Raw genomic sequence first — 12,647 nt, 5'->3', positions numbered from 1 at the left:
TAAGGTCATTCATTGATACTTTCATCAAAGAATAAATAATATATTTAGAATATGCCAGGCAATGTGCTAGATGAAAAGGATTCAAAGATGATGAGAATACAGTCCCTGCTTTCCAAAGTTTCCCACCCTATTAGGGACGATAAACGTTAAAACAACATGATAAAATTAACATGTAAATGTTTGTGGTTGAATAAATTAACTAGAATTGTTTCAATGAGGCTTGGACTAAGTACTGTAAAACTGCAGAAAATAAAGTGTTTAACTCTCAAGTTCCTAGAGATGTAACTTTTAATTTGGATCTTGAAGGATAAAAGCAGGAAGCACAGAAGTAGGAGGATAGATAGGAAAGGAGAGGGCATTCAAAGTGAAAGAACAGTGATAAAGATCTCCGTCTTTAACCGTGTTATTTAAGAGTCTCAATACTCTCTTCCATAGAGAAGACTTAGACCTAAACACAGACATTTCTATGATCTTCCACCACTTTCCACGCATCTCTAACTTATGACTGGGATAAAATATATTCCATTTTAATCTACATGCCATGCCCCAGGGTTTACACTTTGCCTTACTCTTATGTATAATTGCATATGTTAATTCCCCAGACCAAACTGGCTACACTGTTCTTTGCATAAGCAGTTGCTATATTTGATCTGAAAGGTTTTTCAAGTAATAAAAGAAGCAATTTCATATTTTTATAAAGTACTTTAAATTCTTTATAAGGAAGATACGTAGTGTAACAACCTAGTTTACGTTCATACTTAGTTTCAATTTAATCTGCGTCTGTTATCCATGATGCAAACAACCTCAAGCCAAGTAACTCTGTGTATTATAATAAGTAATGCTAAAAAATTTTAAAAACAATTTTCATCACCACTGTTTACCCTATGAGCAGATATGACACATACCTGTGTCTGAAGGACGTAAAAAGTCTGTGTCACAGGTGAAAAAGGTCTGATGGTCCTGAGCTGACAAATTCATGTCATAGTATGTAAGTGGCTCTTTACCAGTCACCCAAGTGTATCTTTACCAAAACACAAGAAAATATGTAAATTGAACATGAGAGAGCCTCTACCTACTACAACAGACACTATTTAAAATGCAAAAATATATGGTTACAAATTCTATATCACGATGTTTTAAAAGCTTATTATCAGAAAAACAAGAGATAACAATACAAACTACTTACAGTATGACAACAAAACATCAAAACCAAAGGGAAAAGGCCAGATTATTGGTGCTTCTATATTAGATTTGAGAGGATAAAACAATTTGACTTAGATACATACCTTATTAAATATACTTAACTTCCCAGTGAATTAGAATTTTAAAAGTAAAACTACAAAGAAACTAGAAGAACACATGGGTGGACTTTTACTAGATGTCAAAATGGTAAAAGGCTTTCAAAGCATAGAGCAAATAGAAACTTTTTCTAGATTTTACTAAATTAGAAAATTAAACTTTCATATCCCCCTGAAACCCACAAAAGTTAATAGCAAGTTAACAAACCAGCTAATAAATACATTTTTAAAGGTCCAATCTCATTAATAATTAACAAATAGTGAATTAAATTAACAAATTTTTACTTTTCATCTGTCAAACGGCAACTACATGTTGCTGAGGATGAGGAGGAATATGGACTCACACATACTGCTGGAATAAATTAAATTGCCATTTACCTTTCTCTTTCCAAAAATCAATTAGGTAATATCTATTAGGAGTCTTAAAAATATTCACTTCTAGCCAGGGGATGGGCATGTGGAATTCTACTATGTCATTCTCTCTACTTTTTAATTTTTGAAAATCTCCATAAAGAAAATAATAAAGTGGAGAGGGGGAAAAAAAATGTTGACATCCTTTAATTCGGGAATCTCAGTGCCACAAATCAGCCCTAAGGAAATAATCATAGATGTTTAATATCATATGCTAAATATTTATATATAAAGATACCACTTTAGTGTAAATGTTGATAGTGAAACATAATCTGTGACCCAGATAGGGGAGCAATAGGTAAGGTAAGGTACCTCCATATAACAGAATAGAGTACAATCATTAAAAACCATGTTTTTGAAGAAATTCATGTATGAAGGGGAACTTGGGTATCTCAGTCAACTTTAAGCATCCGACTTGATTTTGGCTAGGTCATGATCTCAGGGTCCTGGGATTAAGCCCCGTGTCAGGGTCCTCACCCAGTAGAGCATCTGCATCTGCTTAAGATTCTCTCTCCCTCTCCTTTTGCCCCTCTGCTCCCCACTCTTCAAAAAAAAAAAAAATAAGCAATTCATGTATTAAGAAATTTTGAGGAAAATTCATACATTGTGTTAGAAAAAAGGATGTGAAATTATATATACATAATGATGCCCAAGTTTTGTTTCTATACATGGATACAGAAGAGAGACCAGATGGAAATACTAACAGCAGTTGTCACTTAGTGGTAGGAAACGGTGATTTTTACTTTCTTTTTTTTTTTCTTTCTTTTGGATACATCTCTTCATTTTCCAATTTTCTACAGTGAATATGCATACATTTTAAAATTTAAAAAGGCATTTTAAAAGTACATTGTATTATTTATATGTATATGATAAAAGATTTTAAGTAATTTAATAGTCCAAGTTACATTGCTATTTAAAGTTTTTAAGCTATTTTGTGAGAAATTATCATAAAGAAAAAAGTAGATCCTTTTTTAATAAGCAAAGTTTTGCTACATATTCTAAACATGTAAAAAGATTATTTATTAACGATCTACATTATTCCCAAAATGACTTAAAGGAATTAAAAAATATAATGTACAATATTAATGACCTTAATTTAAAAACAAATAAAAAAGACTCAGTGAAAGTAAAAATTGGGCCATACAGTGGAGTCAGGAATGAATCTAACATATGAAATACATACCAAAGTTCTGTACACTTATTAAAGGCTGACTACAGTAGGACTTTAAGCTTTCTAAAACCACACAATGATTATCAGTGCAATTGAGACTTTTACATTAAGATAAACTAATCATTCAAAAAGAAGTATAAGTGTTCCTGATATCAAGATAAGAAATTTCTTTTTTAGATCTTTGTGAAGTGAACCCTGTAATACAACAAGAAATAGCCTAAAACCTTTTTAACAAATGGACTGAGAAATTCAAGGACTTGTTTTTTATAGAATCCCTTAATACAGACTAAAGGCATCTCTCATAAAAACCTAGCTTTTCCTTCCCAGGATACTACTATCCTATACTATCAAGTCCTTAAGCACAGGGATTATCACTCTGTCACTCTGTATTCCCATCATTTTCACAGTGGTCATAGATAGTAGATACCTAATGTTTCTTGTTCAATGAATTAAGTAACATGCCCCAGTCTACCTAAAGGTAAAACACACTCCTTATTAAAATAAAGTATCGGGGCACCTGGGTGGCTCAGTGGGTTAAGCCTCTGCCTTCGGGTCAGGTCATGATCCCAGGGTCCTGGGATCGAGCCCCACATCGGGCTCTCTGCTCAGTGGGGAACCTGCTTCTCCCTCTCTCTCTGCCTGCCTCTCTGCCTACTTGTGACCTCTCTCTGTCAAATAAATAAATAAAATCTTTAAAAAAATAAAATAAAATAAAGTATCTTTGGGTATCTTTAAGTGTCACAAGCTGTTTTCTCATCTAGAGTTAAAACCAGAAGAGAAATGGACACAGCAGTATGGATAGCAAAAGGCAATATAAAATACAAGGGGTGCCTGGGTGGCTCAGTTGGTTGAGTGATCAACTCTTGATTTAGGCTCAGGTCATGATCTCAGGATCGTGAAATCAAGCCCCACATTGGGCTCCACCGTCGGCAAGGAGTCTGCTTGAGATTCTCTCTTCCTTCTGCCTCTGCTTCTCCCCATACATGTGTATGTGCTCTCTCTCAAAATAAATAAAAATCTTTAAAAAATTTTAAAAATACAATATAAAAATACTATACCCTGTACTGTTGTACAAATTAAGTTCATATTCACATTCAGATTGATATTTTCTAGTGAGTGTTCAAATAAATTTTGAAATTGAACATATATGCATAAGAATATGCTGACATTTGTACTTCTTTTCTTAATCTCATGAATTCTCTGAAAAGGTTTTTTGCCAAAACCAGGAGCCAACTGTATACTTACTATTATCATAAACATATGGCTTGAAGCAATGTTTCTCATGATTATAGAAGTAAATACAGTGAAGATGCTGCCAACTAAAGCTTGGGCTAATCATTTTACTTTATTACATATCAGTGTCTCCAACTAAAAGAGCTGTAATGTGTTTATGAAAACAAATGTTTCCATAATACTTCTACTCTAAACCTAATGCTATGGTTATATTGAAATCAAAATGTAATACCTCCTATATTCTGCTCCTCTGAAAAGATTTAGAGGGTTTCTCCATACCTTGCATTCTAAAAAACAAAGTGGGGAAAAGGGAAATGAATTAGCTTAATCAACTGCAATTCAATCTTAATTTCATCAACATATATTGTACAGTCAGTATATGCTCTGCACAGTGTTAGCCAAATAGCACAAAGATGAATAAGGCCTGGATCACCCCTGCTGTCATGCAGCATACAATTAAATCTAGTCATTCTCCTATTTCTATTATTTCTATGGCATTTAGTTCATGATTCAATGACAGCACTTCACTTAACATATTATAATGTGATTATCCATTTGATTTTCAGTTTCTCTCTTTAGAACATGAGCTGTTACAATTTATTCATTTTTGTATTCTTGGAGCCTAGCACAGCATTTGGAACTAACTTGTTTAAATGAATGTAATGTCATATGAGAGTCAGTCATGTAAACTACCATCTGAACTGTATGTTAAGTCTACAGGAGAGATATATTTTGTTCCAAGAGAAGAAAAACAGAAAGTTAATTGATATTTTTCTGGTGAAATTAGAAAAGGCTTTGGAAAGGAGGTAACTCATTAACTGACACTAAATCATGGTAAAAGACATTGAATCCTGATTAAAAAAAAAAAAATCATGGTAAAAGAAAGTTGCCATATGACGAACATTCTAAGGAGAAAACATATCATAAAAACCACAAAGTAGGGTGTCTGGGTGGCTCAGTCCTTAAGCGTATGCCTTTGGTTCAGGTCATGATCCCAGGGTCTTGGGATTGACCCCCAAATCAGGCTCCCTGCTCAGCGGGAAGCCTGCTTCTCCCTCTCCCACTCCTTCTGCTTGTGTTCCCACTCTCTCTCTGTCAAATAAATACATAAAATCTTAAAACAAAACAAAACACCAGTATAGTTAGGCTAGAGTGCAGGGTAGGGAGAGTCTTCATTCTCCATATGCAATGATATACTCAATCTCACAATAAGGAATAAGATTATATAACGCATTTTTATCATAATTATTTACATACTGGACTCAACTTCTTGAGGACAGATCTATGTCATATTCATCTTAATATGTCTCATTCTTAGGAGTTCTGTAATTATTTTATGAAAGAGGAGAAAAGAAAAGGAGAAAGAAAAGTATCATTATTCCATCCTGTACTCTTGAATGGTTGCCAATCCCATCCCTACTGTTCCTGGTCAATACCCACTCATGCTTCAGAGCTCAGCTTCAACGGCACTTTCTCAAAGACCTTCCCTGACCATATCTAAAAAGTGGCAGTATTTTTCTACTAAACTAATACAACTCTAAGTTCCTAGGGTTACCGAACAAATGAGACATCTATGGAATTAAGTCATTTGTATTATTACTGTATGAATTTTACTGATATCAAATTAAAGAAACAATAATCCAAAAATATCATTTTTATCTGGCCTTCAAATTTTTACTTTCCTAATTGCATATCACTAATAATATTTACTTTGTATTACTGAATACATATAGAGGAAAAGCCTACAATTAAAGTATGATTAATAGAGTATCTACACATGAATAACTGAGATTTCGATACCTTTGTAAATATATTGAGAAGAAAAAGTATTTTTCCTAACTTTGCTATGTTGGCAGACATGGCTAATTGTCTCTGTTCTCTCCTTTATCTAATAAGATCTCCTAATTATTAGCTGAGCATATGTATGCTGAGAAAATGGTTATAATCTCTAGCTTCCCTTATAGCTACTTGTGGCCATTTGGCAGAGGTCTGACGTAGGAAGTAAGCTGAAATGGTAATGTAACATTCTGAGATGTATCCTTGGTTGCTGGGGGTTGAGGAGGAAGAAAGGGTGGCCTCCTACTGGCCTAGTCTCCTTCCCACTGACTGCAATGTGGATATGATGGCATAAATGACATGAACTGTCTTGGACCACAAGGGAAAACTTCACTTGAAGATTGGCAGGCTAACAAAATAAGAGACTGATGATCACTGGGTCTCTGATGATCATTGTTCTCTGTATCAGTGGAGATTACCTATATTTACATGGAAGACAAACTTCTCCCTGTTGTGAGTTTTCTATCTCCCACAGACAAACACAATCTTAACTATACAGCTCTGCAAACATATTACATAAATAGTCACCTGACAAATTCTGTCTGCTGGTTTCACTTTCTCTGTTGCTAGAAGAAGAACCTGGCTCTGAAATGCTGCTTTCTGTTCCTCCCATCAGTGGTCGCAAATGGCTCACAGAAACTTGTTCAATAAAAGACGTGCCATGTTTATGGAAGTACCACCATTCAAATATCTACGACAAACCAAAAAAAATCCTTTATTTAAAACAGAACTGATCAGCAGATATATGAGCTCAAATTAAAACATTCCTAAAAGATGTTCCCATTTAATCTGGCATTTTAAATGTACTCTCCTTCCAAAAAATAAACCAAACATAAGATTCCCTAATAACACATGCTAGGCAGAAATAAAATACCTTTTTTATAGCTTTGTTATGAAATTTAGAGAAGCTGAGGCAAAACCAGAAGAAATGTATCTGTAAATGAAATATTAAAAGAACAAGAAACGGGGGTGCCTGGGTGACTCTTGGTCTCTGGGTTGTGAGTTTGAGTTCCATGTTGGGTGTAGAGATTACTTAAAACAAATAAACAAACCAGCAAAAAGCATTTAATCTATAAATAATCTAACTCTGTTACATTGCATTGTCATTTTATTCTATCTAAAGCATAATTAAAATAGAAATAATTTTGAAACTAGCATGGTAGATTAAGACTAGGGTTAGAAAGCTCACATTTGGGGCGCCTGGGTGGCTCAGTGGGTTAAGCCTCTGCCTTCGGCTCAAGTCAGGATCTCAGGGTCCTGGGATCGAGCCCCACACTGGGCTCTCTGCTCAGCAGACAGCCTGCTTCCCCCTCTCTCTCTGCCTGTCTCTCCGCCTACTTGTGATCCCTGTCTGTCAAATAAATAAAAAATATTAAAAAAAAAAAAAAAAGAAAGAAAGCTCACATTTGACTCCCAGTCCCCCTGTGTGCTTTGGGTAAGTCACTTAACCTTTAGCCTCTCAGAGTCTCAATGTCCTATCTATTAAATATAGTTAACAAGAATTATAAGTGCCTTCTGAACATGAAGTACTACTCCAATATTTGGCAGTATAATTAATGTAGGTTAAGAGGTTGATTCTCATATTGAACCATTTAAAAACTAGGATATTCACTCCTTTACATTTTCATGGTTTATCAACGTTATGAAAAGAGGAATCAAAAGAATCCCTGCAGGAGTGCCTGGCTGGCTCAGTTGGTACAGAATGAGACCTTGATCTCCAGTTCTAAGTTCAAAACCCATGTTGGGCTAGAGATTACTTTAATAAAAAAATTATTAAAAAAAAAAAAAAAAGCTCTGTGTTGAATTAGCAGAATGTTTCATATTTGGATACTAGCATTCCCAACTACCTTTGCCTGGCTTTTTGTGGGGGGGGGGGTTCAGCTTAAATGACAGGTCCCCAGGGAGATTTCCCTGATTCCACAGAACAGAAAACAGTATTATATGCACTCCCCCTGGATCCTCCATTTTCCTTTCTGAGTAATCTTTTTATTTGTAATAATTAGCTAAACAACTGGCTTCATTGGTATTCTTCAAGCTCCCAAACACACTATCCCCCACCCCTTCTGGTGGAAGTAACCCAATCAGCACAGATAGAGCTCCATATTTCAGGAGGTAGAAGAAATTATAAAAATAATAACCTTTGCTAATAAAAACTCATCAATATTATAAGGGTCATGACACAGTTTAACCTTTAAAATGTTACTTGAATTTCCTAATTTTCTTTGCAGTATATTGTTATGACCACTCTATTTTATTATTAGCTACTGCTGTTAACTATATTAACACATAGTTTGCACCCTAAATTCCTCAGTAATTTTTTTTTTTAATCAAGAGAAAATCCCTTTCTTGGCTAGCATTTCACTTTCACAAAATGGCCAAGTATTAGTCCTTAGGAAAAAAAAACAAAACAAAAAAACACAGAAACAAAAAACACTCCAATACAAATGCCATTATTTCTACTATAATAGAAGAGCACCATCTAGAGATGAGAAAAAAGCACAGAAAAATTCCTTGGTCATGTATGCCATACTTCCTCAGATTTTTATCTGTAGCAGTATTTTTCCAAGGTTTATACTAGGACACACTAGTTCCCAGGGATGTTAATAGAGATTATATATATATATATATATATATATATTTTTTTTTTTTTTAAATTTCTTAATTGAAAATGACAGTTCAGTCAATTAAGACAAGGGAAAGCCGAATTCAAGTTACAACTTCTCAGAATAATAATGGTCAAATTTCATTAAGTGCTCACTGTAAGCTAGCTACCATGTTATTGAAAGATCTTAGACACATTATCTCATTTAGTTTTCATAATCCTATGAAGCTGATATTATTATCATCCCCAGTTTATAGATGAGGAAATTAAAGCTTAGAAAAGTTAACTAACTTGCTCAAAGTCACACAACTAAAGTGATGGTTCTGAAATCTAATATAATATTGTATGTGAACTATACTTCAATTTAAAAAAATTTTCTTCTCACAATTAAAAAATAAATAAATAAAGTGATAGTTAGCTTGGCTCCAATACTCTGCTCTTAAACACTCCAGAGAAGATAACTGGCAACCTATAGGCTGAATTCAAGACACGAATTTTCAGTCTGCTGAATGTTGCCCAGATTAAAGTATTGGGAGACTTTTATATAAAAACTTGCTGCATCCAGAGTCTTCCAAAATCATATGAAAAATTGGAAGATCTCATAACAGTGGTCTGCAATCTATATGGCAACAACTAGCTTTATCCCCTTCCAAAAGGAGCATGCATTGTCCAGATTACCCAGTGCTAAAAGTAAATAAGAAACTTAATTTTTACACATTTTTACACTCTATATCATTTGTTGCTAAATTGGGCCCTGCAATCATTCAGTTGGGAATGCACCCCCAATCCCTGCCCCTTCCAGTAAACAACAGTCTTTCATATACAAAGGAATACTGCCAGTCTCTAAATGTGGAGAGGAAGATGCAGTATTTTTTTTCAAATTCTGAACACATATTGAGAATGCTGATTTATAAGTATTTATAATTACTGTAACCATATAAAGATATTTGATCTTTAGATAAATACCAAAACATGAAGGAAATGGAAAGTACTTACAAATATTAGTCCTGATATCAAAGAAGATGTTCCTGTAAGCGCCACATAGAATTTTGGTGTCAATGAATTTAAAAATACTGTCACTGCAAAAGGAAAAAAAAATCAAAGTTTTAAAAAAATGCAAATTCAAAATACTCAAGTTACAAATATGCAGGTGTCTTTATGAGTGGAGGAACATAAATAGTGTTAATATCTAGTATGAGATTCCTTTGAGAAAGCTGTAATTTTTAAAAAGGTGCTTTAAATTTCCATTCTATCACATCTTAAAAATTAGCTTTGCACATGTAAGGGTAGCATTTTAAACGGATAGTTTGTTAAATAAGCAAATCAGTGGGATAATTCAGTTTACTTTTGAGAATAAATTAAGAACTTATAAACCACAACTTCAACAAGAAGTTTTGCAAATCCCTAAGAATAAACTAAACAAACATCCTGTTACAAAGGAGATTTAAAACAACTCCCTAATTATTTTGGTGAGATACAAACCAGTGTTTCAAATTAGAGGCAAGGAACCAGTATGTGTATGTATTCAGTAAGACAGCTAGGGAGGAAAAAAAAACCAAAGAGAATAGCAACAGACTGAGAGAACTCCTTGAACCTGACTCACTGGAAGCCTGGACCAGATTTTTCACTTCAAATAACTGTCTCATAAATACCACAGGTTTCAGAAATTAATAAAAATCTACCATAGTTAACTACTCTCATCTGAATGGTGTTATCTAGTTAACACATGGAAAAATAAATGATAAAATCAATGAATAATATTTCACTGAGCATGCAAACCACTAGTAAGCACTTCATTAACCAATTACAGAGACAGCAAATTAGCTCTTCCAAATAGTCTAGGAAGGCCAATTTACTTAGTTTTAGTATGTTAGTTATATCTGAACTTACATAAAACCTATCTTCTAAAAAGTCCAGAACATTATCTCACAGTATTTCATGTCATCATATGAAAAAGAAAAGGAGACATTTGCCTTTTCTTGCTGCAGAAAAATAAACCGCAGGTACTGATAGTCACAGTCATCACACAGCAGAAATACTTTCATCTTGTTCAGAGCTTGAGTGGAAATACTGTAATGTAATGGTAAAAGGCCCTGGCCCCCATCCACTTTGTCCTGGCTACAGCTAAAGGATAGTATTTGCAGAATCCACGGGGATCATCACTTCTGACACGTCTTTGTATCTTCAGCTCAGACTACATAGCAAGCTTTCTACGAATGTTGAAAGAACCCATTACTGTTTGTGGCTCTCTTCCCCTTTACTTCCTGTACTGTTTTATTACTCAAGATAAAGCCTAAAGCAAAGAAGAGACCAAGATACCACGAAAAGTTTCTTGAAAGAACTATCTTAGAATATGATAATGGTTGGCTAAGGCCATGGCATTTTTTTTTCCTTTTAGGTCTCTGAATGCAGAAATTCTCATCTTTGTTGTCTGGGTGTGGGAACTCTTGACTAACCGGCGAGAGACTCAAAAGAATAATTTTCAAGGGATCCTACCAATGCTGGGAGTATATATAAATTCTGCAACCGATATGAAAATGCTCTCGTCTGTCCTACTACCTGAAGCCTACAGCGTGTCAGGTGGCGGGCTCTTCCTCGGGTAAACGAGGACAGTTGGGAGAGGGCGGATCTTAAGAGCTCAAGGGAGGAGCCCATAGCTGCTGCTCAGGTTTGACAATCAGCTGCGGAGTTGCAGACCAGGAGAACAACACACTAGGTAGCGCACCACCGACTCTTTCTCTGAAGCCCTCCAGTGACTGCGGAGAATCTCTGCCCTTTGGCTCTTGCCCCGTCCCTCTTCTAGCTCCCCCGCCCGTCCCCAGGGAGGTCTGGGCCTCTCACCCGCAGCCAAATTCTCACACAGCCTCAGCGGGACCCTCAGAGCGTAAAGCAGTCCCAGCCCCGCCACGAACCACAGCGAGGCCCCAGTCCCCGCCAGTCCGGCCCGCAGCCGCTCCCTCCAGCCGAGCGACGGGCTCAGGCCGGGAGCAGGTGCAGGAGGAGATGCCGTAGCAGTCGCTGCTTCACCCAATACGTCGCCGTCCGCCATCTTGCCGCGCCCGCAGGCTCCAGGAGCTGGGAGGGGAGAAGGGCAGGAAATCGGGAGTCGGGAATCCTGGGATAGTGGCGGACCTGAAATTGGCTTCTGTGGAGGCTGAGTCCCAGGGAACGCGGACCAAGAAAATTTGGAAGGTCAAGGAGCGTCCCAAAACTGGGGTTACCTTTCCTTCGAAGGGCAAGAAAGGGTGACTAGCGGCACATATTGGAGGAACTGGGCTGAGATGTGATCTCTGAGTGAAATGTTTTCGCTTCCATACGAGTGAGGGTCACCTCTCACCCTATTCCTAGGACTGGAAAAGCCACCGACCGTTCCAGGGCCCGAGCAGCATTTAGCCCTTTGGACTCGGCCGCCACAGAGATCACTGGTACTGGGAAAACCTACAGTAGCAATTGCGATTTGGTCGGACGGAACTCGGGTGTCAGGAATAGTCGAAACATGCTCCCAGAGTCTCATAGACGAATGGGGGAAATGAACGTAACTCAGTGAGAAAGCTATTAGTTTTAAAATCATTTAAGGAAAAGTCTTAAGGCAGAGTTAGAGAATTCGCAGAGGGACGGCACTCAGAACCACCACCCCGCCTGAAACTGACATGGCGCCCCCCGGGTCGGCGTTTCCGGGCGGGTCCTTCCGACAGTCCCCGCGGTGATTCCATCACTCAGCTTCCTTCCCGGCCTGCCTCGCGCCGGGGCCGGGCTGGGCCAGAGCAGCCCAAGATGGCCGACTTCGAGGACCGGGTGTCGGATGAGGAGAAGGTAAGGGGTCCGCCTCTCTCTCTTGCCTCTTCTCGCGACAGGGAACAGGGGCCCGACCTGGCTGTGGTGGGAACCCTGGCGGTATCCCCAGAAAAAAGAAGCTTCTTGGCCTGTACTGGGATACGCTCTGCAGTTGGGACGCTTCTCTCTTTAGGGGCTTTGGTCTGCCTCACGGTGGCCCCAGTTCCCCATTCCTCAACTCTCTTTTTCTCTTCCTGGGCCTGAAGCACAGCCTAGTGACCTTTAAGCAAGAGAAAAGACTTTCGTTTATTGAATCGTGACT

General features: G+C 37.2%; 2 protein-coding genes across 3 annotated transcripts in view; one reads left to right on the top strand and one right to left on the bottom strand.

Annotated features, from left to right (window-relative positions):
- ST7L (suppression of tumorigenicity 7 like) overlaps positions 1 to 11,616 on the bottom strand; it is an 82,482-nt gene extending 70,866 nt beyond the window's left edge. For both annotated transcript variants that reach the window (XM_080802369.1, XM_080802370.1), the window contains exons 1-5: positions 11,393 to 11,616; positions 9,548 to 9,630; positions 6,478 to 6,640; positions 4,346 to 4,400; positions 906 to 1,021 (exon numbers count right to left, since the gene is read on the bottom strand). In XM_080802369.1, coding sequence (XP_080658495.1) covers positions 906 to 1,021; positions 4,346 to 4,400; positions 6,478 to 6,640; positions 9,548 to 9,630; positions 11,393 to 11,600 — 625 coding nt within the window. In that variant the 5' untranslated portion in view covers positions 11,601 to 11,616. The remainder of the gene's footprint in view (positions 1 to 905; positions 1,022 to 4,345; positions 4,401 to 6,477; positions 6,641 to 9,547; positions 9,631 to 11,392) is intronic.
- A 36-nt stretch (positions 11,617 to 11,652) lies between these two features.
- CAPZA1 (capping actin protein of muscle Z-line subunit alpha 1) overlaps positions 11,653 to 12,647 on the top strand; it is a 48,316-nt gene continuing 47,321 nt past the window's right edge. Inside the window, exon 1 of the mRNA XM_080802372.1 lies at positions 11,653 to 12,364. Coding sequence (XP_080658498.1) covers positions 12,326 to 12,364 — 39 coding nt within the window. The 5' untranslated portion in view covers positions 11,653 to 12,325. The remainder of the gene's footprint in view (positions 12,365 to 12,647) is intronic.

Source organism: Martes martes, assembly GCF_963455335.1.
Source record: "Martes martes genome assembly, chromosome: 4".
In the NCBI taxonomy this organism is placed as follows: Eukaryota; Metazoa; Chordata; class Mammalia; order Carnivora; family Mustelidae; genus Martes; species Martes martes.
Note: the sequence above shows the minus strand (reverse complement) of the source record. Positions and strands in the feature narration are given on the sequence as shown.